Raw genomic sequence first — 23,473 nt, forward strand, 5'->3', positions numbered from 1 at the left:
TGAGAGGCAAGGGCAGGCTCCTTTATCACAGTTTTAAAACTAGAAAAATGCATACATTTATTTATAAAAAATATTGGGAGAGGCGGGCGAGAATGCTAGTCGGGGGGGGGGCAGCTAGCGTGGGGCGGAGGGGGGGCGAGGGAGTCGATGGCCTGTTCCTGTCCGCGGCTGGCTCCTGCACCCTGGTCACGGGCCCATGTCCTCGTCCGCACGGGAGGCCTCGGCCAGCCTCATGCTCTGCCACATGAACTCGAGGAAGGAGGCAGCCTGCAGCAGCCGGCCCAGCCGCTGGAAGTGGCGCTCTGGGGCAACAAGAAGGACGGAGGAGGTCAGAGCGGACGGGGGGCAGGGAGGTCTCCTGCAGGGCCGGACCCTCAGGAAGGGGGTCTCCCACCCGCCCTTAACAGGTCCCAGAGGCCCCCGCCGGCCTGGCTAGGCTCCCTTTCCTGCTGCAGGGGAGGCCTCGCCCGCTCACCTGTGTAGGGCAGAAGGGACTCCACGGCGGCTTTGACCCCCTCGAGTTGCAGGAGGGACTCGGGCGACTCGTGCTTGAGCAGGGTCTGGACCACGGCCTGCGCCTCGTGGCAGTTCCGGGAATTCGTGTTCCAAGCGACGGCGTATCTCAGCACGGCCTCTGGAGGAAGCAGGGTTGGGGGGGGGGGGGGATGACAAAATGGCTGAATCAGGAAAGGAGTCCAGGTGCACGGCAGAAATGAAACCTCCCCCCTGAATGGGGCAGCCAAGTCGGCCTGCAGTGGGACGGCCGGATCCCGGCCACCTGGTCCTTCGGAATGGGGCAGGGGTTGAACCCGGAACCTTCCGCAGGCCAAGCAGAGGCTCTGCCCCTGAGCCAACCAACCCTTCTGGTCTTTCCGCAGCTTCAGCAGCTTCGTCTCCAAGTCCTCCTTCCGCCGGTCTCCTTGAGAATGGCTGCAAGGAAATCAACAACGGCCAGCCCAGTTTAGCCCTCTGCCCCCCCCCCCCCTTGGGGAAGTACAAAATAAAACAGGCAGTCCCTAAAAAGTCAGCCCTGGCTCAGACCTTTGCCCCTGCTTGGGGGACAGTCTGTCAGGTAGCCCTGGACTTCTGACTGGTCCTGCCACAACGTACCAATGAAAGTCGTGGCCGTCAGAGAGGAGCGGAGGGCCTCAGCCGCTTGCACGCCCCCCCCCCCCCCAGAAGAGAAGGGACACCGTGACCTACAAGGCTGGATTCGCCTCTTTGATTGCCTGGAATTCAGATCTCCTGGGGCCTATTCGAGCTTGGGGCCAATCATGAATTTGGGAAGATATGTGTGCAAATGAAACTTTAAACAACAACTCGCTTTAACTAAAAGGAGGTTTCAAAACATCAAACATCTGTCCCCCGAAATCCAGCGTAAGCCTCCTAAAATGGCTAAGGCAGGTGTACGGGGGGGGGGGGGGGAGAGCCCCGCAGAGCTGAGCGGGATCCACTTTCTCACCCGTGTGCAAAGAAACCCATCTGTGAGACCCACGGAAGGCGGAGTGGGGTGGTGGGCTTCCCAGGAGCTCCCCCAGCCCCGGACAAGCCCTTACCTTTGATCACGGTCAGCACAGTGTGTGGCCGGTCCAGGGAGATGGCCAAGCCCAGGGCTTTCAGGAACTGCTTCTCGTGCAGCAGGTTAGACAGCTCCTGCTCTCTGCAAGCACAGCAGAAGGGCAGGGGAGGGGGTGAGCCTGGAAGCAGCTGCTGAGCATCACTGCATCCCCTCTCCCCCACCCCCACCCCACACACACTGCCCAGACCCAATCTCAACTGGGGAACGCTGGGTCTGCTAGAGGGAGGCCAGGAAGAGCCACAGGGTGTGTGTGTGTGGTAAATTGCCCACCCCTCCATGCACTGCCTTCCCTAGCGTCTCCCTCCACCCCCCCTCGCCCCCAGAGTCACTCACTTCAGGATCTGCGCTTCCTGTTTTGCCTGCTCCTCTTCAAGTTCAGCCTCCGTGACGTCCTGCAACACACAACGCCCTCTCCCTCACCACTTGGCCCTTTCAACCGGCCATGCTGGGGATTGAACCGGGGACCTTCTGCAGGCCGAGCAGAGGCTCTGGCCCCTCCCCACTCACTGTGACACACAGAGAGCCATTGAATAACCAGAGGCATTAGATTTTAAGAGTCCGGAGCCGTCAGAAAGGACTGGATCACATCACGGCATGCATATTGACGTGGCACAGAAATTCCATCCGCAGGCTCCAACGCACAACAGCCACACCCAGCCCTGTGGACCACCGGCCCTAATGGTTTGCCCAAACAAGTGTGTTGACAAGGGAGCTCGGCCAGACCCCTCCGATCCCCTCCCACCTTCCACAGCACGATGCAGGAGTCGCTGGAACCGGTCACCACCGAGTCGTCCTGCCGGTTGGCGTGCAGCCCCCAGACCTTGTCCTCGTGGCCATCCAAGGTCTTCACGCACTCGTTGCTTTTTATCGTCCAGAGTTTCAGGAGGCCGTCGGACCCGCTGGGGAGAAAGGGAGCAAGAGCCAAAGGTCGCGAGCGCTCACACGCTGATTGTCAATAAGGGAGGAGAGAGATGGGGCGGGGAGGAAGTGTGCAGATTTCCTTCTCATCACAGGGCTGCGGACATCTTAGATTACATTTCAAACCAGCAAGTCCACAGCGTCATTCCAAGGAGGGGCGTACCTGCTGAGCACTTGTGTCCCTCGGCTCACAAAGACAATCTTCAGGACGGAGGCATCGTGACCTTCAAAAGTCTGGGAAGGGGAAGGAGAGGGCAGCATGAACTTTGGGAAATCAGGTTGCAACAGGCCCAAAGGCTCCTCTGCAGCGTAGCAGGGATACGTGTGCCGATCCAGACACCTCAGCAGGAAAAAAGAGTTTGTTTCCTTTTAGGAAATTGTGAGCAACCAGCCCTGGGCCTTTGGGAAGCAGTGAGAAACCGAATCCGGCTCTCTGCCGCTGAGTACTCGAACTGCTGTCCCACGCTGGCTCCCAACCCCGAGGGATTAAGTCCGAGCCGCAGGTCACCTTCAAGCAGCTGAAGTCCTGGAGCCCCCAGATCTTCACGGAGCCGTCTGCCGAGGAGGTGGCCAAGACCTGGTCCACGGGCGAGAACTGCACGCACCAGACCCCCCGCTTGTGTCCCGAAAAGACCCCCATCAGCGAGCAGTCCTGCGAGGCCCACAGCTTGGCCGTCTTGTCCTGCGACCCGGTGGCAACCAGCTTGTCGTTGGGGGAAATAGCCACACTGTTCACGTCCTGAAAGAAAGCAGGGGGAGAGCTATTGATTTTAGGACGTCATTCCGTCATGCTTTCCCACCAAGGAGCTCAGGGTGGCCTGCATGCTATTCTCCCCGCACGCCTGTGAGGTACAATTTAGCTGAGAGAGACGGGCAGGAAGAACAACTGGTTCAAGGGCTCTCTGTGCGTTTCATGGAGTGCGAAGATTTGAACCACCACATCATAACAGTGCTTGAAAAAAATGCTTAGAGTCCTTCTCTGAAAAACCTTCTCAAACTTGCAACAGGGACACCTGCACGGAAAAGCCCATCTTGAGCCAGACACTGTGCTGTCTATCTCTTACTTACAAGGAGAACAGCCACTCTGGCCGTGTTAGCACTGCTTTGACGTCAGGGTGCTAACCCCGGTAGATTTTAACCCGCGTTTGCAAACCGAGCTGCACACCCAGGTGACAAATTCTGGTTTAACTCGGTGAAGCTTGGCCCCTTGGGAACTAAATTCTGGTTTGGAGAGAGGTCTGAAAGCTCCAGGCCACAGAAATGATACACCTGTTAGCCCCCAAGCCCTGGTGGACACAAGCGGGCATCACTAACCCAACCCGGTCTCTGCGGTACCTTGTCATGCGCCTTCTCCGTGAGACGGGCCCGAAGGCCTACAGGGCCAGCCGCTTTCGCCTTGGCGGAGAGGGGCTCGGGGAGAGTCCACACTTTGATGGTGCAGTCCTGGCTGGCTGTCACCACAAAGCTCTCTTTCATCCTGGAGAGAAGGGGGGGCGGAGGAGAGGGGAGGATGAGGGAGACGGAACAAAGCGCAGGGGGAAGGGAGCCAAAGGGAGGGGTGGAGAGTGGGGGGGGGGGATCGCACAAAGAGCGTGCTTCCACCTGTACAGGGAACGAATCTTCTTTGATCCCAAAAGCACTGAGCAGATGTTCTCCCTCCTCCTCCTGCCAAGTTCTAAGGAACTTGGAAGCATCAGGAGGGACCACTGATGCTGTCACCACAGAGAGATTTCTGGCTGAGCTCCTTTGGCTCTTCATAAGAAAGGACACCATTTTGGACTTCAAAAGAGGGCGCCCAGAAAATGCAAAGAATGCCTAAATCCCCCACCCCCCTCCCCTCGCATCCATTATGATCTCTGATCTGGAACCAGTTCAAGATGCATTGTGGGGGGGTGAAGGGAGCTGCCGCACCAGCAGAGTGGGCCGAAGGCAGGAGGCGGCCCAGAGAGGGAGCAGCACAGGGCGAGAGGGAAGGGCCGCGGTTACCTGGAGCAGGCGACCGCCCCCACTCCGCTTGCGTGGCCCAGTCCTTCTGCCACGCAGACCACCCGGCCGGCTTTCTTCATCCTCCACACGCGGAAGCTTCTGTCCTGGAAGCAGAAAAGGGCCTGTGGGGTTTCCAGAGCGAAGCGTGGCTGCGATTAAACTGTGGTGTTGGTGACCAGAGGATGGAGAGATGGCCACAGGGCCAGAATTGCCAGGCCATGGAGGACAGCCTTTGAATCACCCCCTTCCGAGCTGCCTCCTTTGCTCTTTCTCCCTTAACAATGCTGCCATTCATCCAAGGGGCCCAGGTGTTCTCTGGGCACCTGTGTGAAAGGCAACCAGGCAGCCTTGATTGCAGAGCAGGGAGGGGGGACAACAGGCCATTAAGCCCCATGGCAATTAGAGAAAAGCAGCAGGGAAGGCCTGGTTCACCCTGAAGAGGAGCTTCCCCTCCACAGCCCGGGGGGCTTTCGCAGTGTCTTTCAATAATGACCCCTCTTCTTCTGTAGACCTGGGCTTCCTTCTCTGTTCACGGGTGGCTCTGGCCCTCAAGAGGGCCATTCTGCAGCTGTGCCCACTGACCCAAAAGGCAGGGGACCTCGATAGTAGGGATTTACCTTAGAACAGCTAACAAACGACATCCCCTTCCGGAAGACATCCAGGGCAAGAACAGTGTCTGCAAGGAGAGGAGGAACACAAGCGTTACGCTGTGTTGTGATTCTGCACGCAGAGGTAGCAAAAGACATAGCCATCTCCTCCCCTCTACTTTCAATTAACACCCTCCCTGCATGAGGACCCAGCTTTAGAAACAGGCTGAGTCCCGCCCAGCCCACTCCCCCTGGCCAGCCGCCTACCTGTGTGGCCATACAGGATCTGGCAGTCGGACGTAGCCAACTCGAAGACTTTGAGCTGGGGGCTGTTGGTGGCCACGACAATATGGGAGTCCCCTGGCCCCAGGAAGCGGACATCCAACACTTCCCCGTTGTAACCTGCAAACTGTGGGGGAAAGAAGGGGGCGAACCGAGCCCGCTGGGTGAGGAAAGCTGCCACGGGAAGGAGGGCTACAGAAATGCCCCCAAGTTGCTCTTGTGCAGAGATAAACTTTGGGGAGGGGAAGGGAAGAGAACAGAGACTGCACCCCTGCAAAGGGACCATCGACGTTAGAGGCAACCGCGGACTCTGCTGCAACTTGAACCATCCCACCTCATGGCGTAGCTGCTTCCTGCAAAGGCAGAGAGCATGTACCTGCTTCCTGAGCTGCAGCGTCCGCGCATCGTAGAAGACGATGTTGTGCTCTGCATTGACCGTGACAATCTCCTCTTTTGCCGCCACCAGCGCACAGTGGACCAGGCTGTGTTCGCCAGCCTCCTCCTCGGAAGCGGCTCGATGGAGGGGCAGTGGCTGGCTGTACACGCAGGCGGCTGTGGAGGCCTTCCAGACCTGGAGGATGCCTACAGGCAGCCCAGATTGCCAGGTATGGTTACCAGAAAGGGCAGGGAGGAGCACCCAGGCCTTCAGGGAATGGGGCTCCTCCGTTTTTCAAACCAACATGGCAGGCTAAGAGGGAAACTAGCTCAAACCCTGATTTCTTCTCGTTTTTTGCGTTTGTTTTCCCCTGTCCCACCAGTTCATGGCCACCATATAAGCCCTGCTGTTTAAACCTACAGGAAGATCTGCCGGACGTATTGAAAATGCTTAATAACCCATCTACGTTCTTGGCAATCGTTTTTGATTTCTTGCCATCTCCACGAGCACCAGACCCAAAAAGGATCACGAATCCTAAGAACGACCCAGAACGAGGTTGCCCCTCCCTGTCCCCCTCTGAGTTTCCAGTCCCTGACATGGGACAGGAGGACCTTCTGACGTACTCTCCTTACCTTTGCTGCCTGCGGTGAGGAAGTGAAGACCCGAACTCTTCACACCCAAAGACGAGAAATCTACTCCTTCAGGTAACAAGACGACCGATTCAACGCTCTGAGATGGAAGAGAGAACAGGGAGTTGGGAGAAGGCAAAATGGTCATCTTCAGCATCTGAGAAACTGTCCATTTTCCACATAGAGGGACTTTCCGAAGAAACATACGGCAGGTGTAATTTCTCGGTCTCACAAACAGCGGCCGAAAGGAGATGGAGGGCACAGCACAACAGGACAGCTTTGCTGGATCAGACCAGTGCAGGTCCACGAGGATCGGGGGAAGCCCCCGTGCCCCCAAATCCCGCTCAATGAGGAGGAAGACTCTCAAAGCCGCTTCACCTCGTAGACGGGGATCGTTCTCTTGACTGCTCTCGTATTCAGATCCCACACGGTGCAGATTTTATCACGGCCGGAGCTGCAACCAAACACAACATCGGTGTCAGCCTCCCGGAGAACAGGACCGGCGGCTATCTATACTGGGAGGAAAGAGAATGCGGGGGGGGGGGGGCTCTCAGGAAGGGTCTCACCTGATGAGCGTCTCTCTGTCTGCAGAGAAGGCCAGGCAGGTGACGGCGCTATAGTGGCTCTCAAGCAGGGCGATGCATTTGCTGGACTTCAGGTCCCACAGGCGGATTTTGTAGTCCACGGAGGAGGAGAAGAGCTGCAGCCGGGAGATGTCAGGGTGGAACTTAACGAGGCTGCGGGGACGGAACGGAAGACCGGAGAACCGTGAGAGTCTTAGGGAAGCAGAGCTGGTTTCCACTACCAGGAGGCCCCGCCAAGGGGCTGACAAACACCCTTCCCTTCTTCTTCCCACGACGGATACCCTTTGAGGGAAGGTGGGGCTGAGAGAGCTCTGTGACTAGCCCAAGGTCACCCTGCTAGCTGCATGTGGAGGAGTGGGGAATCAAGCCCAGTTCTCCCGACTGGAGTGCACCATGACACCAAGCGGGCTCCCTGGACTCTTTCTCAAGCGCAGAACTATTATACTTGACGTGGGCTTAAATCTGTCTTTTCTGGTCTCCTGCCCACGACTGAACAATGAAGCAGAAACCATCTATTTGAAACAACCCCACAGAGGGTACTCCAGACTGTTCAGTTTCTTTAGAAAGCATGAGACACCCCCCAAATCACTCCGTAACCCTTTCTGAGAGCAAGAAGCCCTGCAAAAGGTCATTCTGTGATAAGCAGTCTAGACTCAATTTCTTCCACAAAGCAAACTTAAAGGAATGTTTTCCTTACTGGACGACCCCCGACGAGCCCTTCAGGTTGTGGGTACAGTACTGCTTGATAACGTCCCAGACCTTAATGGTGCTATCGCAGCCCCCTGGATGGAGAAAGGAGGAGAGGAAGGCAACAAGGAAGTTTGCATTACTATCCAAGCTCCAGCAATTTCAAGCCCTCTAGCTGCTGTTAAGCATTCAGGAGAGCTTTCAAAGAAGCTTGCGCCTGTCTGGTTTGCCAGACCCCCTGAGACTCCTGAGGCCCCCTGCAGAGAGGACCCAAACGACTGAAGCGTGCCCAGATCTGAGCCAGTTCAGATATTTCCTCCAAAGGCCCAGGAAGAAGGAAGGGGACTGCACCTGTGGCTAACAAAGTGGACGTCGAGTCGAATGCCATGCTGGCCACGGGAGCCACGTGGACCGCCTTCCACGTGCGAGTGCATTTGTTCTCGCGCCATTCCCACTGCTTCAGCAGCAGGGCCCGGCTCGCTGTCACCAGGATCTAACCCAAGAAAAAGGGAAGGAAAGGTCACCAAGTTAAAAAGAGTGTGGAGCTGAGGACACTATTGTTCAAGTTACACGTTAATTTTTTCCCCCAGGTGACTGCAAGAGATAGTCATGGGGAGTTAGGCTCCATATTGGCAGAGGTGACAGATAGGTCTCATGATATTATTCTCTTGGCCTTTACCTGATCTGATGCCCCCTCTCCCATCCTCCCCACAGCAAGTTTTATCTTCTGCTACTTTGTGCTCACCCACCTCATCATCATCGCTGAGAACAAAGGTTGTAATATCCTCTTGATCATCCTGGAAAACAAGAGAGCCCCTTCAGTTCCTTGTGCCTTGTAAAATGGTGAATGGCTTGTTAACACCTTAACACAACTTGCTTCCTAGACCACAGGAGCAGCACAGAAGTAACACCAAGAATTTCCTTGGACTGGTAATTTTGCCGCCACTGATCCAAGTCTTGTTGAACGAAACTTCACAGAGGCAGAGAGACAGGAAATTCCTGTTTCAGAGATAAGACTCCCCCCCCCCAAAGGCTAAGACCTTTATCAGAAAATTAAGGAGTCTGCATTACCTGTTCGATACTGTGAAGCAGTGCTCCTGTTGCAATGCACAGTACGTGAACTTTGGTCCCACAAGAACAAAACATATATTCTCCATTTGGGCTGATCTAGAAAAAAAAACAGATGAGAGTAGATCTGCCACCTTTGTATGCTTCAGGCCACTATAGTTCTATTCTGTCTGGTACTAAATAGACGGGGATAAAAGGAACTCAGTTTTGGCCTTACCTGAACTCGCCCTCCTTTGTAGAAAGGCTCTATTTTCCTGGACACGGCATAGCTGAAAGCACATTAAAGAAACATCGACTCAGCAGGAGCACAAAGATACAGCCTGGCTCTGCTACCTCAAGGACTTCCAAAGGACTTTGACAAGAGCAGAAACCCCTGACACAACAGCAGCGCTAGATCACCTCCTTCTCATCCCTCTTGGATGCTTCATCTCATATCTTATAAGTTAAAGGGAGATGCACAGAACAAAACCCAGGATTCACAGCTTCCGATCAAGAAGCCCTTTATTCAAGAGATAAAGGGGGGGGGGGGGACATGTTCCCGAACTAGTATTCTGAGATGCATTAAGCTGCCATTCTACAATATATAGCAATATATCTTAGAATCATGGAATTAATCCAGTTGGAAGGGATCCCCCAGGGTCATCTAGCCTGACCCCTGCAGAATGCAGGAAATTCACAACTACCTGCCCACCCACAGGGACCCCAATCTTATCCTATCCTTGCAAGCAACTTCCGGAGGGGGGTTAGGGTCAAATTTATAGCATGAGATCAGGACTAGAAAGACTGACATTCGAACCCTCTGCACATGCTCGGAGGCGCCCTCTCCTCCACCCGCCAGCAGCAGATCATGACATCCCCCCCCACTAATCCAAGAGGCGGTCCCCATGGCAACCACCCTCCCTCCCCCCCCACTTTGCCCGCGCCCCCTATCCCCTCACTTGGTTTTGAAGTGCACCGGGGGGCTCGGCGCCGCCATGACACCGCCTCTCGCCGGCCCCGACAGCTTCCCGAGCGGCGAAAAGCATGCTTCCGGTCGCGGAACGTTACTCCCGGCGCGCAAGACTGACGTCATCGCGGCGCATCAAAAAGACGCCCGAGCCAGGGTCCTTACGCCGCGGAGTGTATACGGCGAGCATAGAGTGGGTAGCTTGTGCGGGGAGGCGGGACTTCCGGTTTCCGCTGCAGGCTCTTAAAGAGACAGCGTAATAAAACCCACATTAAACCCATTTATTCACCTCGCCTGGACCATAGGAGCCAACAGCACCCCCCACACATCCGTCAGGTCATAATCCGACCCTTGACCACCACAGTTACGTACATACAAACTCAAGAAGCAGAGTCAAGTTATTAGTCTGATTTTATTTGCAAAATAGCATACCTGCTGACACCCACATACCCCAGCTACTTAAGTAAGGGCTTATGAAGACTTGTAATTTACATTGAGCTCTCCAAGCTATGGTTCATTTACATTCTGTTCAAAAACTTTAGGAACCGCAAATCATGTTAGCTGGATCTGTGATGTCACGGTTACCATGGCTCAATTGCCCACTCTGCCATGAAAACCTCACGTACCTCACAGGGTTGCTGTAAGGATAAAGGGCAGGAATGGAAAGTTATGGAAGCCACTTTGAGTCCCAGCTGAGGAGATGGGTGATGTAGAGAAGAAACAAATAAAATACAACTGTGTGCAAGAGCTGCCAGAGGTTAGATTCTGGAATATTGCCTGTTCAGATCACTCCTCTTTGCCAGTACAAGATGCATCAACTTTTCCTCTTCTGTCAGTGGAGTCATCAAGATTCTTCTCGGGTGATGATGCTGGAAGAGAAACAGAAGCATCAGCCACCAGAGTCTGGCTATTTTATCTATTTAAGCAATTGAAAGTCTGCCTTTCTCGCCAGGACAGGACTTGAGGCTCCCAGTCCAATCCTCCTTTCTAGCGAGTGAGTGCAGACCATACTGCTGGCTGAGTTACTCCTTCCCCTTATGGGTCGTATAGAAGCATGGGTTTTATTACCCTGAGGTTGGTCTCAAGGGCAATTAGCTTAATGCTCCCTTTGCTGTGGGCACCGTTATCTCGCCCAAAGCCACCGACACGAGGCCAGAGGCGATTTTCAGACAGTGCCAAAAAACTCCCCAGATACCCCCCCCCACCCCCGTTCACGCGGCCCTTTCCCTTCCACCAGCCCTCCACTTACCACGCTTGCACCGGAAGTCAATCACCCGCGCGTTCCTCCCACGCCCCTATTTATAACATTAGCCTTGATTCATGCTCGCTCCGGGGCACCCGGCGCAAGCATGTTGTATAAGCAGCCTTTCTACGCCTGCGCAGTCCGGGCCGAGGGACGCGCGAGAGCGCTCGCGATACGCACGCCTCAACCTCCCGCGGGAGCGCGGCGGTTCTCGCGAGATTTTCCGCGATGAATAAATAGCGCTCGCCGGAGGCTTGCGGCCTTCTAGTCAACCGAACACGTAAGTGCGGCGCTCGTGCGGGTGCCATCGGCCGCCATCGGCGGGGTCGCGGGGGGTTCCGGCGCGGAGGCCGGGCTCGCGGGGTTGAGGCCGGCTTGGGCCTTCGGGCGGGCGGCCTATTTTCCGTGCCTGGATGCGCCGGAGGCGGCCACGGAGGGAGCCTCTCGCGGGCTGCTCCATTGCGACCCGTAGGGGGGAGGGGGCATGCTTTGGGGGGCCTCCTACAGTTTTGGGGTGATGCATCTTGAGGTTTTGGGAGGGAGGAGCCCGGCAGGGATTGGATCGAACCTCTCCCCCCCCCCCCCCATTGACCGTAATGATTGAAGAGTAAACAGAGTGTGTCTCTCCTGGATTGTTTGCAAGGCTGGGCTCCCCCCCCCACCGCCCCCCAGTATGCCTTGGAAAGAGAAGGGGCTAGTTTATATTTGCATTTCTTTCTGTGTGCACAATGTTGCGGGGAGGTGTGTGCCTTGCACGCATGGCTGTCCTCCCTTAAGAGGCACAGTTGGGATGCAGAATCTGTCAATCAATCTCAGGCCCACCTACTCCCCCCCCCCCAAGCTGTCCCTTGCGTTGAGCTTCCTGTGTTGGGCCCCTCTTTTAGTCTTGGGACGGGCGGCCGCTGTTCTTGGGGCCTGAGGCGCTCTCGCAGATGGCTCCCCTTCTCTCGCCCGCGTGCAGCAAATGGCGGACGACGCCGGTGCAGCAGCGGGGGCAGGTGGAGCCGGTGGCGGCGGCGGCGGTGGTGGAGGAGGAGGAGGAGGAGGAGCTGCCGCCCGCGGGGGCTTCCGAGGAGGCTTTGGCAGCGGCGGCAGAGGCCGTGGACGGGGCCGTGGCAGAGGCCGTGGACGGGGCCGTGGGGCCCGCGGTGGAAAGGCTGAAGACAAAGAGGTGAGTTGGGTGGTCGTGGGCTGTCTCCCTCGGGTGGGAGTCCCAGCTTTCCGGGGTCCTTGAGTCTCACAGGCCGAGCCCACCGGCATTGCGAACTCTTTCCCTTTGCCCCTTTCAGACTTTGAGGTTATTTTGGGTAGCAGGGTGCTGTGTTCGAATGTCCTCCTGCGGTTTAAAAAAGACTGAGTGTCCATAGGCGGCCCACACCTGTTGCTTTCCCTGGTTGGAGGGATCGGAAACGGCATCCTGACCGCCACTGCTCCCTGCCCCTTCTGGCCACGCTTTTAGCCCGCCTGCAGGCAGCGCCGTCCCATTTCAGGACAGGTTTAAGAGAGTCGGCTTCTTTCCCGCAGTGGGTTCCGGTCACCAAGCTCGGCCGCCTGGTCAAGGACATGAAAATCAAGTCTCTGGAAGAGATCTACCTCTTTTCCCTTCCGATCAAGGTATGCTGCAGGGTCTCTGGCAGGGGGGAAGGGGGTCTCTCACGCTGTTTCCCGGTATTGTGACAAAAGTGATGCTAAAAGCTCAGTGGGGATTGGAGCTCCAGACCTGACCGTGTCACCTTGGCCCTTTACAGGAGTCCGAAATCATCGATTTCTTCTTGGGCTCTTCGCTGAAGGATGAGGTCCTGAAGATCATGCCTGTGCAGAAGCAGACGCGGGCCGGGCAGCGCACCCGGTTCAAGGTACCTGTTTGCGCTCCTTCCTTCTGGCTGGGCCCCTGGGCTTGGTGCTGGACCACTGCCGCTTGGATATGCTGCCTGTGCCGGGCCAGAGGGGGGGGGGAGCACGGGCTGTGAACGCCTTTCTCGCTTTCCTTCCTCCCAGGCCTTTGTTGCCATCGGGGACTACAACGGCCACGTTGGCCTCGGCGTCAAGTGCTCCAAGGAGGTCGCCACGGCCATCCGCGGGGCCATCATCTTGGCCAAGCTGTCCATTGTGCCGGTGAGGCGTGGCTACTGGGGCAACAAGATCGGCAAGCCCCACACCGTGCCTTGCAAGGTAACGCCTCCGCTTGGGGGGGGGGAACTGTGAAGCAGGCGCCGACGGGGCTCTGTCGCTTGTGGCCTGGCATCTGACTCCCGGTTCTGTGTAGGTCACGGGCCGCTGCGGGTCTGTCCTGGTGCGCCTCATCCCTGCGCCCCGCGGAACAGGGATCGTGTCTGCCCCCGTGCCCAAGAAACTGCTGATGATGGCGGGGATTGATGACTGCTACACCTCCGCCAGGGGCTGCACCGCCACCCTGGGCAACTTCGGTGAGTGGGCCGCCCTTGGAGCTCGAGCAAGACGGGCGGGGGTTGAGGAAGGGACGGGCAATCAGTCTAGGGGTGGCATGATACAGCCTGGCAAAAAATAGGCAAAGTGCCAACAGTTGGCTAGGCCTTGGCCAAAAGCTTGCCCTCCTGCCTGACGGCCGCACTCGGCTGGCACCCTCTCCGCTCTGCCCGGTCGCTCCTGACCTCAGTGGGGCGACCGTCGTTTTTCGAGAGGGAAAGCAGACTGGCTCGGTGAATGCACGGCAGGGAGGCTTGCCTGGTGGCCTCGCTGTTCCCTTGGAGAGCCAACATTCAGGCCTTGTGCACGCTGGGATCCGGACGTGCAGGTGTGGGTGTGGCCTTGATGGTCTTTGTTCGCCTCCCCCTAGCTAAGGCCACCTTTGATGCCATCTCCAAGACCTACAGTTACCTGACCCCTGACCTTTGGAAGGAGACCGTGTTCACCAAGTCTCCTTACCAGGTAAGGAAGCTGAAGAAATACCGGGGAGGGGGGGATTTTTAATATGGGGCTGTTCTTCTCCCAAGGGGTGAAGGACAGGGGTTGAGCTAGGAAGAACTTGTGTTCAGAGCCCCACTTTCGCTGGGGTGCTCATGGCATAGGGTTGCCAGCTCCCGTTTAGGAAACAGCTGGAGATTTGGGGGGTTGAAGCCTGAGGGAGGGGTGAGGCTCGGGGAGGGGCCTCAGCTGGTTCTAGTGCCATAGTGTCCCAAAAGCAGCCATATTCTCAGGGTCAGCTTTAATCCCAGATCTCTGGCTCCCCCCTGGAGGGTGGGCGAATGTGTCAGCTGCTCACTGGCTACAAGACTGGGGAGGAAAGCAGCACATTTGTCACCTTGCAAGGAAGGGAGGAGGGCTCCTGTGGAGCCCAAGTACAGCCCTCCACCCTTGAGTTAAGCCTCCTTTCCATCATCCTTGTTGCGATCTGGGAATCTGCCTTGTGCTTCACCCCCCCCCCCCCCCCGTCCCTGGCAAACGGCTTGGCTGGAGCATCCAGGCGCTGGGCAAGGGCGAGTGGACAGCACTAACCATTGTTTCTGCTTCTTCTGCAGGAGTTCACCGACCACCTGGCCAAGACCCACGCCACCAGGGTCTCCGTGCAGAGGACCCAGGCGGCTGCCGTGGCAACCACCTAATGGCTTTTTTGTACGAGAAATAAAAGCTCATCAGTGACCAAGTGTGGCGTTTAAAGCAGTCCAGTACTTGGGTGGGAAGTGGTGGGGAATGAACAGGTAGCACCAACACGGTCAGGTCAGATGCACCTGCAAATCCCTTTGAGGAAGACCAACCCAGGTGGTGGGTGCCAGGCCTTCAGGCAGGGAGGCTAACGGCTTTTTAAAAATGGGTAGGTGGGGGGGGGGTAGAGTGGGACCAGTGGCACCATTAAAGGCCAGACAAGGTCTTCTGTGTGCTTTCCTAATGAAGGAGCCAGCTTTGCCTTCTCGCTAGGCTGGGGCCATTAAAAGCTAGACTCCAACTTTGTTATCCGGGTAAAAAACAACATACTGCCTTGCCATGAAATACTTCTATGTACTGGGGCTAGATGCGACACTTAGTGGGCTGGGTCACGTGTGCCACAAGATGTCCCCTCCTCCCCCATGCATCTTGCTTTGTTTCCTCTCTCTCCTTCCTAGTGCCCAACTCCTGCCACTTTTAAAGGTGGGTTTGTTTTTGTCCTTTCCCACTCTGCTGCTCCCCTCTGCACAAAGCAAAAACTAAAGCCTTGATCTTTTTGCATGACATATTGAATTTATTTCCATCCCAACAACCGTTGCAAGTTCTTCAGGGAGCTTTTAAATCACAGGCAGTCAAGAGTTCAGTGTGGTCCTGCCAGTTTATATTGAGCCATGCACGGTGGGAGGCCGGCCGGCCGGGGCATCGATCTTTCCCCAAGCGCCAGGGCCTTCTAGTGGTTTTCCTCAGCTGCTTTCTGAGCCTTCCTTTCTGCTATCATGCGATGCTTCTGCTTCATCAAGCATTTCCGAGCATTTCCATGGTAACCCAGATCCGCATCTAGGAAGAGACAATTACGGGGTGATGGACGGGGGGGGGGGGGCGCTCCACGGATTCCCCTTTTCAAAGCCCTCCATGAAAAATAAAATAACTCCACAACATCCCCACGGGGGGGAGTGCATGAGGCTCCTCAGGCACCCTCATGGGACCCATTAGGCCTACTAAGAGGTGACGGGTCAGTCTGGATTTCCCCCCCCTACTCACATTTACTCTGGTGGGCCTTGACTACATCTTTGAATTGCTGCATTTCCTTTGCGCAGTTTTGGGAGTGGCTTGCTCCTTCCCGCCACCCGCAAGCTTCTAATCGGCTCTGAACAATTTTCACAATGGAGTCGTCAACTTTCCTGCCAAAAGGGGGGTGGGTGGGTGGGAAGAAAAGCCACACAAGGAGGTCATCGACACGTTTCTGCATGGAAGAAGCAAGCTGCTGCTGCACTGAAGGAACAGGCCGTCCTATTAGGAGTCGTAATAAAACGCTTCTTCCCACTACAAAAATCACATTCTTGGCCTCCTAGCGACCCCCCCCCCCCATGCCCTTTGTCAGGGGAACCAAACTGCAAAGCAAACGCACTTGTCTCTCTTCCACTGCATTTCCGCTTCAAAGAAGCAAACCAGGTCGTCTTCCAGGCACTCGGTGAGGTCCGGGACCCGGCGGAAGTGCCGGTGGTAATAGTAGAGCCTGTGCTTGGCGTGCTGGCTCTCCATGAAATCTGGAAGAGAAACAGCCAGGGGGCTTCAGGGTCCATGCTGGAGTTTGGGACTCCTCTGAGTGTACGCTCCTGTTCTGGTGGAGCTCTCATCCTCACTTCCCACACGGCATGTCTCTTGTGGGGAGAGGAAAGGAAGGGCTTGGAGACTCCTTAGGGCAGGGAGGAGCAGGGGGGGGGGGTATAAAAAGCATCTCTTCTACAATTGTCAGAAACCCGTAAGCACAAAACCAAGACTACAGGTGTGCTGCTGCCACCCAACCTACCCTCAAATCAGGTACCCCACTGCTGGACCGCCTTCTGCACTTTCAGCCTAACAAGCCCACCTCACAGGGTCGTTGTGCAGATAAAAAAAGAAGGGAAGGCTGCCCAACTTGCCTTGTGGGTGAAAGCAAAGTAGAGGGGTGATGAAACGTCGGGGAGGTGCAGAGCAGCCCCCTCCCTGCCAAAAAGGGTTTCCCGCTGGCCCCTTCCCCTGGCCCCGCCTCCAGCCCCGCCCCCCAGCCCTAGCCCCGCCCCCTGCGCTCACTCCGCCAGGCCGTGACGGGCGCGTCCACCGCGTGCTCGTAGAGCTTCATGATCAGCTCCACGGGGTTGGGGACGGCCGACTGGGGGTTGGGGACGGCCGTGCGGCGAGGGGGCTCCGGGTACACGTCCGGGTCCGGCTTCTCCGGCATCTCGGCGGCGGCGGCGGCGTCTCCCGGGCGAGCAGGAGGACAAAATGGCAGAGCCCAGGCGCCAAGCGAGTGCGCATGCGCAGCCCCCGGCGCCGGAAGAGAACGGAAGGGGCGTGTGCGAGGGGCGCGTTTCTGCGCGTGCGCGCAGGAGGGGACCGGTTGGCCGGCCGGCGCTTGGAATTCTGGAGGATGTAGTTCTGCCATTTTGAAGGGGACTTCGGGAGCCGGGCCCGCTCCTGCCTGTGTAGTGTCGTGGCTTGAGAACTGGGCTTGGCTAGGGGCGAACTGGGTGCTAATTCCCGCTCCTTCGGTGTTTATATTATTTGTGTGTGGGGGGGAACCATTCCTTTTCTGCCCAGTGCCTACATCACAGGGTTGGTGTGGGAGGACCCGCCACTCATGACAACCCATGCCTTGTGCTGTTTTTCCATGCAAAGGCCTGCTTTCTTGCTTGTTTTACTACTTGAATCCTGTTTCACCCCCTTTATTTCCCTTCACAGGGCTCGGAGCGGTTCTCCTTCAGCTGAATGGGTCTCCCAACCCGGCGAGAGCAAGAGAGAGCCAGCGGCATGAGTGCCACTCTGCGTATGCCCAGAGGCATCCATCATGCTGACTCTGCATGTCCCAGACGGATTCCCCACCAGGACACCAACAATAACTGGGTGCCATATATTCTATAGCAGCATAGCACTATATTCCCCCTCCATCCCACCCACTGCAGAGAGAGCAGAAGCTCCAGGGTTTTAATATAAATTAGTTCTAATAATTAAAATGTTCGAATTTAAAGCTAGCTGACATGCTGTAAGTTGCTCTGATTCCTCAAGGAAGCGTGGCATATGAATTTAATAAATACATAAATAAATACTCGTCCAGAATTTCACGCTCTCTGTCAGTTTTGCGTGGCTGGAGGCTGAATTTGCCTGAAGTTGACCTGCCACCCTCCAGGCAGGACCTGAGGATCCTCTGGAGTTACGCCTGATTCCCAGACAACAGAGATCAATCCTCCTGGAGAGCATGGCAGCTTTCAGAGTTCAAATTCTATTCTCAGTGGTGATCTCCCTCCCAAATTTCCCCTCTCCGCAGGCACAGCCCACAAATCTCCAGGAATTTCTTAGATCGGGTTGGCAACCCTACGTGGTAAAGTGACACCGCTCTTCTCTCCCCACCCGGCCACTTCTCAAATGACCTTTCCTCTCCACCCAGCGGCTGGTGGGGCCTGGCCACGAATATGAAATGAATATTCCATCAGCATGAAGCGAGCTGCTAAATTTATGTCTTGGGGGACGAGAAACATCTTCGGCATTAGAGAAGGAGAGGCATTGCTGGAGGCCTCTTTTGCTGCCTTCGCCTCGGGTTGAAGAAGACGCCGAATCATGGTCAGTATTGGAGGGAGGGGGGTGGGCAGTAGCTGTTGAATGGGGCACGGCAGCAGCAGACTAGTTGGGTCATCGGGGGGGGGGCATCTCAGCTGTTTCATTTCTGGACTGGCAATTTATTGTCTCTGATTTGCTTCTTTTCGCTCCCTGAGTGTTGCCAACTCCCGCTGAGTGCATGCCTGGCCTAGCCTGGCCAGCTCTGGGTTGGGAAATACCTGTAGCTTGTGATGGGGTGGGGTTTGTTTCCGGGAAGAACCTCAGCAGGACATCAGGCCAGAGAAGCCACCCTCCAAAACAGCCCTTCTGTACAAGCCGTGGGACCTATCTGGCTACGTTCCCAGGGACACTGTTGGCGACAGGCAGAGGCGCTCCAAATCCGCCGTTCTGTGAGATGCTTTTTTACAGGAGGGCTGGCCCTTCTAGATGCCAGGCGTGTCCCCCTGCGTGTCGGGCAACAGACCGAAAGGCTCTTGGGAAGCTCTGAAGGTTCAGGGGGGCGTTCCTTTTCCCTTTCCTCTCCAGTCCCATAGGAAGTTTTCCGCTCCCAGGCATGGCCACCTGGGCTTCCTCCCGCACAAGAGGAGCCGGCGTCACCGCGGGAAGGTGAAGACCTGGCCCAAAGACGACCCGAGCAAACCCGTCCACCTGACCGCCTTCCTGGGCTACAAGGCTGGCATGACTCACATCTTGCGGGAAATTCACCGCCCAGGGCTGAGTAATCTGCTTGATTCTTTCCTTCTTTTTTTGCCTTCTTTCTCTTGGAGACATTCAGAGGGGGCTTGCCATTGAGACCCTGGTCTCCCATCCATGTATTAACTGTGGCTGGGCCCCCCTTAGCTTTTGGGATTTGACACGATTGGGCTAGCCTGGGCTGGACCGGCCAGGACATTTTGGGGTTAGGCCAGTCTAAGAATCATTGTGTCCTGTGAGTGTCTGAAACGGGACAGCGTCTCTTACCACTGCATAATAATAATCCTCGTGCCATGAAGTCAGCTTTCCTTTGATGCCTCTTCTCGTCCCCTTATTTTCAGAGGTTTCTAAGAGGGAGGAGGTAGAAGCGGTCACCATAATAGAGACCCCGCCGCTGGTGGTGGTCGGAGTGGTGGGCTACATCGAGACGCCCCGGGGGCTGCGGAATTTCAAGGCCATCTTTGCCGAGCACATTAGCGACGAGTGCAGGAGGCGTTTCTACAAGAACTGGTGAGAGCTTTCGGAGGGTGCTGGGGGAGCCGGCCGGCCGGCCGGTCATGGAGCTGTCGCTTTGGGAATGTGATTCCTACAGAGAATTCCCTGCTGCAGGGAGTGGGGGGGGGGGCTGCAAGCATCGGCAGCTTCGGGGGGGAGGGGGATTGCCCGCGTCTGGATCCGGCCCCGGGGCCTGTGGTTCTCAGGGATGACACCTCCTCCTTGCCAGGCACAAGAGCAAGAAGAAGGCCTTTACCAAATACTGCAAGAAGTGGCAGGACGAGGCAGGGAAGAAGCAGCTAGAGAAGGACTTTGCCACCATGAAGAAGTACTGCAAGATCATCCGTGTCATCGTGCACACACAGGTGGGGGTTTTCTCTGCTTCAGCCTGCCGGGAACGGGCGGGAAGCACTAGGGTCCCTGAGCACGCACAGACTGCCGGTGGTGCCTGCAGCTGGGTTCCTGTCTCCTGGGCCAGGAGGGGGAGTTTTTGGTCTTCCCAGGCAACCGGCTTGGCACGGGGCCGTTTTGAAAACCACCTAATGTGGAACTCCCCCGGCTGCAGATGAGGCTCCTGCCGCTGCCCCAGAAGAAGGCCCACGTGATGGAGATCCAGCTGAACGGCGGCACGGTGGCCGACAAGGTCGACTGGGCCCACGAGAAGCTGGAGAAGCAGGTCTCCGTGCACGCCGTCTTCGGCCAGAACGAGATGATCGACGTGATTGGGGTCACCAAGGGGCACGGCATGAAAGGTGGGGGTCGAGCCTGCCTGGGCTCCAGGCTTGGTGGGGGGGGCCGGTTTGGGGGGCATGGTCGGGCCAGGAGCTTCCAGGAGGCAGGTCGCTGCTCCTCCTGACCGTGGACGAGCCCCTGTAGGCGGTCGGTGCTTGGAGAGCGTTGCTTGTATCTGCGGCGGCAGAGGACCGGTTTCCTCTGAACTCCTCCTTTGCGCAGGCGTGACGAGCCGCTGGCACACCAAGAAGCTCCCCAGGAAGACCCACAAAGGACTGCGCAAGGTGGCTTGCATCGGTGCCTGGCATCCCGCCCGGGTGGGCTACTCCATCGCTCGGGCCGGCCAGAAGGGCTACCACCACCGCACCGAACTCAACAAGAAGGTGTGGAGTCCTCACCCCACCCTGCACCCCACTGTCCCAGTCCAGATGGAGGCACACACCTACACAGGCGCCCTCTAGATCTGAAACCTTGTTCTGCCGCTGATTGTAACGGGGCGGTGGTGTCGCATCTTTGTCTCCTAGATTTACCGCATTGGTCATGGGATCCACGTAGAAGACGGCAAAGTGGTGAAGAATAACGCATCCACCAATTATGACACAACAGAGAAAACCATCACCCCCTTGGTAAGAAATGGGGAACGGGCTGATGTATGTGCCATCCAGTTCCAACGAACGTACTGAACGCTAGCCAGGGGCTTTCCTGGGCAGGTGAGGAGCAGAGGGGATTTGCCACGGCCTTTCCCTGCTGAAGCCAGCTGCGAGCTAGCTCCATGAGGTGGGGTCTGGAGGCTGCCAGCTGAGGCGTAAAGTGAACAGAGGGGAGTTTCGCACCAGGCCCTCGTCCTGGAACATGTTTGAAAGCCTCCAGACTGGCTGTGCTGGGCCTGCCCCCAGAGCATCTGTTTCTCTCGCTCAAGTCCCTGGCTTCAGGGACTCCTCTCAAAACCCTGTGGTGGGGTTACACCCCTCTGATTCTTAATGGGGGGGGGACCAGCCCTGCCAAGTTCTTGCACCAAATACTCACAGGAGCGTTCCAGACCGGGCGAGTGTTTTGGCGATTGCTCTCTAAGAGTGCACAAGGGGTCAGGCGTGGGGTCAGTGTAGAGCTGACGATCCAAGTGGGTGAGCCCTTCGTACAGACAGCGTGACAGTGGCACGTGAAATTCCGAAGCAGCGACCCAATCGCCACCTTCACAGCCACTAGAGGGTGCCCGTTGCAGCTCTTTCAGGCAAAGCATTCAAGCCTGGACGGCTTCAAGAGGGAGTTGGAGAAGCCTCTGGAGCAGAGCCCATGAGTGGCTGTGAGCCACAGTGTCTTGGGGGACCCCTGTGTCTGGGGCAGAGATGCTCTGTCTCTCACTGCATGGAGGGCAACAGTGGGCAGGTCTCCCCACGTCCTTGGTCCTTCCATACTCCATTTAACTGTCTTTATTTCTCGCTTTAAATGTATGGTCCTGAAAGGCGACAACAGACATTAAACGTTTGCCTGCCTTCCCCGCAGGGCGGATTCCCGCATTACGGAGAAGTCAGGAACGATTTCTTGATGCTGAAGGGCTGCGTGGTGGGCACCAAGAAGCGGGTGCTGACCCTCCGCAAGGTGAGAGGAGAGGGGGCCCCTCTGCCCTTCCCTGCTGGGGGTTCGATTGGGGGGGGGGCAGCAGAAAGGCCCGGTGTTTGGCACATTGGCAGGCTGGCCGCAGTGAGATAACAGATGTTGGCATCCATTTGGGTATTACTGAATTTGGATTTCGGATTATGATTTTAAATTCTTAATCCACATTGAGCCTTGTAAATCAGGGGGAGGGGTGTGTGTGTCAAGATATAACTATTTTCCCTGGATAAACAGACATTTGTTGTTGGTCTGACAAAGGGAACTTTGACTATCAAAAAGCTTATGCCCTGGGGTGGGACTTGAATCGAGCTGTTCCAATGTAGACCAACACACACACCCCCCCCCCCGGAAACGACTGGTTTTCTGGCTATGGACAGCCTCGGGCTCAGCCGTCTCACGTCCCGTGTGCTGTGTTTGAGATGATGGTTAAGTGCTCCGCCTGGGTCTTGGACTTGGAACACTCAGGCCGTTCAGCTCTACAAACAGGCCCGTTTCAATGTCTTCATCCGACTGACCTCTTCCCTCCCTCCAGTCCCTCCTGGTCCACACGAGCCGGAAAGCCCTCGAACCCATTGAGCTGAAATTCATTGACACGACCTCCAAGTTTGGCCACGGCCACTTTCAGACAGCCCAAGAGAAGAGGGCTTTCATGGTGAGTGGTAATGCTCCCCCTCCTGCCCCCCGTCAGCCACGCGGAGAAGGGTTTTTCTTCTGCCACGACCCCCATCTCTGAGGCCACACCATCTGAATGGAGTGAACGGTCATTATGGCAATTGGGTTTCCGCTCAGTCTTCCCCTGTACCCCGAGGCCAGCATGTCTTCCCGGATCCATGGCCCATTAGCTCCTTGACCTTCACCCAAAACGTACTTCAGTCTGGTATGCAAATGGCCTGTTTTCTTTCTTCCTTCTGTTCCAGGGCCCCCAGAAGAAGCACCTGCTGAAAGGGAAGCCAGAAACTCAGGAGGAACTGTAATAGTTCTCTCCCAGGAAGAACCTTTTGGGTCAAGCAGTATCCACCCCCACCCACCCCAAGTTCCTGCTTTGGACAGTTGTGTGTGTTGAAATGTCAAGACAAAAATTTGGACTCTGTATGGTCAAAAGGGGATAAGCCACTGAGGCTAAGCCATCCCGTGGTTTGCATCTGTAGCCTGCTCAGGGACATTTGGGGGCTTGTATGGTCAGCTGGAGGCCTCCCACCACACACCTTCAGAGGAGGCGGCTCAGTAAACATCAAGGGGGTGTAAATAAACTGGCACCTAAACAGGCTTCTGTGTGGCTTAACATTGTAGTGGCTCAGGAGAGGACCGGCTGCGCCTCGATCCCCCAGTCGACCGCCTGGACGAAGCGACACTCTTAAAAACGGACCCGGTTAAAAAGTAAATAAAAGCCAGCACAGCTGAAGGTAAAGGATGCAAACCTTTATTCCCCTCCCCTCCCTCTCCTCCTCTCGCTGCCTCTGGCCAACTGTCTCCCCAAGGTTTGCGAAGAAGCCCTTTGATTAGCCACGGCCGTCAACTCGCCCACAGCAATTGCTTCTGTCATTTGCTTTAAAAATTATTGCGTGGAAGATTAAAATAGTCGCCTGCCATGCTGTAGCGCAGGCTGTGTCTCCCTTTGCATTGAGGTTGCTGCTGGCATCTCCAGCCGTTGCGGGACACCCGCCCTCGCGTGGGCGGACCGGAAGGGGGCGTGGGGTTAAAGACGGGCAGAGGAGAGAAGCAGGACGGCACCATCTCACGGGCCTCTGGGCAGGAAAGGTGCACAGAAGCAGGCTCCTCTCCTCGTGCGGCATCCAGTCTCAGGGGAAAGCCGGACCGGGGTACGCACCCTGCTCAGCC

General features: G+C 56.4%; 4 protein-coding genes and 2 non-coding genes across 7 annotated transcripts; 3 read left to right on the forward strand and 3 right to left on the reverse strand.

Moving 5' to 3' along the window:
- TBL3 (transducin beta like 3) lies at positions 1-11,021 on the reverse strand. Its single transcript, XM_077316890.1, is given in 25 exon segments — positions 1-302; positions 476-634; positions 860-916; positions 919-930; positions 1,557-1,660; positions 1,913-1,971; positions 2,322-2,478; positions 2,661-2,731; positions 3,006-3,236; positions 3,833-3,974; positions 4,484-4,587; positions 5,101-5,159; positions 5,338-5,479; positions 5,729-5,934; positions 6,361-6,457; positions 6,736-6,811; positions 6,924-7,094; positions 7,639-7,723; positions 7,980-8,121; positions 8,378-8,425; positions 8,700-8,795; positions 8,914-8,965; positions 9,635-9,884; positions 10,269-10,511; positions 10,892-11,021. Coding segments are annotated over 23 exon segments (2,520 nt in total). The 5' UTR covers positions 9,769-9,884; positions 10,269-10,511; positions 10,892-11,021; the 3' UTR covers positions 1-186.
- On the reverse strand, positions 10,685-10,816 carry LOC143827577 (small nucleolar RNA ACA64). The gene has a single exon (XR_013227358.1). It is a non-coding gene; the product is annotated as a small nucleolar RNA ACA64 (small nucleolar RNA).
- Positions 11,022-11,846: 825 nt separating the features above from the next.
- RPS2 (ribosomal protein S2) lies at positions 11,847-14,508 on the forward strand. Its single transcript, XM_077316905.1, has 7 exons — positions 11,847-12,056; positions 12,410-12,499; positions 12,634-12,741; positions 12,884-13,057; positions 13,152-13,311; positions 13,701-13,792; positions 14,383-14,508. Exons 1-7 carry the CDS (start codon positions 11,850-11,852, stop codon positions 14,464-14,466), a joined length of 915 nt encoding a protein of 304 aa, XP_077173020.1. The 5' UTR covers positions 11,847-11,849; the 3' UTR covers positions 14,467-14,508.
- On the forward strand, positions 13,485-13,624 carry LOC143827575 (small nucleolar RNA SNORA64/SNORA10 family). Its single transcript, XR_013227356.1, has one exon. It is a non-coding gene; the product is annotated as a small nucleolar RNA SNORA64/SNORA10 family (small nucleolar RNA).
- A 549-nt stretch (positions 14,509-15,057) lies between the features above and the next one.
- NDUFB10 (NADH:ubiquinone oxidoreductase subunit B10) lies at positions 15,058-16,809 on the reverse strand. The gene is made up of 4 exons (XM_077316911.1): positions 16,580-16,809; positions 15,915-16,053; positions 15,548-15,687; positions 15,058-15,343 (listed from the first exon to the last, which is right to left on the reverse strand). The coding sequence occupies exons 1-4, from the start codon at positions 16,725-16,727 to the stop codon at positions 15,237-15,239; spliced, it is 534 nt and encodes a 177-aa protein (XP_077173026.1). The 5' UTR covers positions 16,728-16,809; the 3' UTR covers positions 15,058-15,236.
- A 62-nt stretch (positions 16,810-16,871) lies between these two features.
- On the forward strand, positions 16,872-23,223 carry RPL3L (ribosomal protein L3 like). Of its 2 annotated transcripts, none has more exons than XM_077316904.1 (11): positions 16,872-17,389; positions 17,931-18,103; positions 18,626-18,818; positions 19,135-19,303; positions 19,518-19,653; positions 19,854-20,040; positions 20,243-20,403; positions 20,545-20,646; positions 21,524-21,619; positions 22,167-22,286; positions 22,552-23,223. In XM_077316904.1, the coding sequence occupies exons 2-11, from the start codon at positions 18,101-18,103 to the stop codon at positions 22,606-22,608; spliced, it is 1,224 nt and encodes a 407-aa protein (XP_077173019.1). In that variant the 5' UTR covers positions 16,872-17,389; positions 17,931-18,100; the 3' UTR covers positions 22,609-23,223. The 2 variants fall into 2 exon arrangements, with proteins under 2 accessions (XP_077173019.1, XP_077173018.1); XM_077316903.1 differs by having other exon boundaries at positions 16,872-17,037; positions 17,228-18,103.
- Positions 23,224-23,473: the final 250 nt, after the last annotated feature.

Source organism: Paroedura picta, chromosome 17 (genome assembly GCF_049243985.1).
Source record: "Paroedura picta isolate Pp20150507F chromosome 17, Ppicta_v3.0, whole genome shotgun sequence".
Lineage (NCBI taxonomy): Eukaryota > Metazoa > Chordata > Lepidosauria > Squamata > Gekkonidae > Paroedura > Paroedura picta.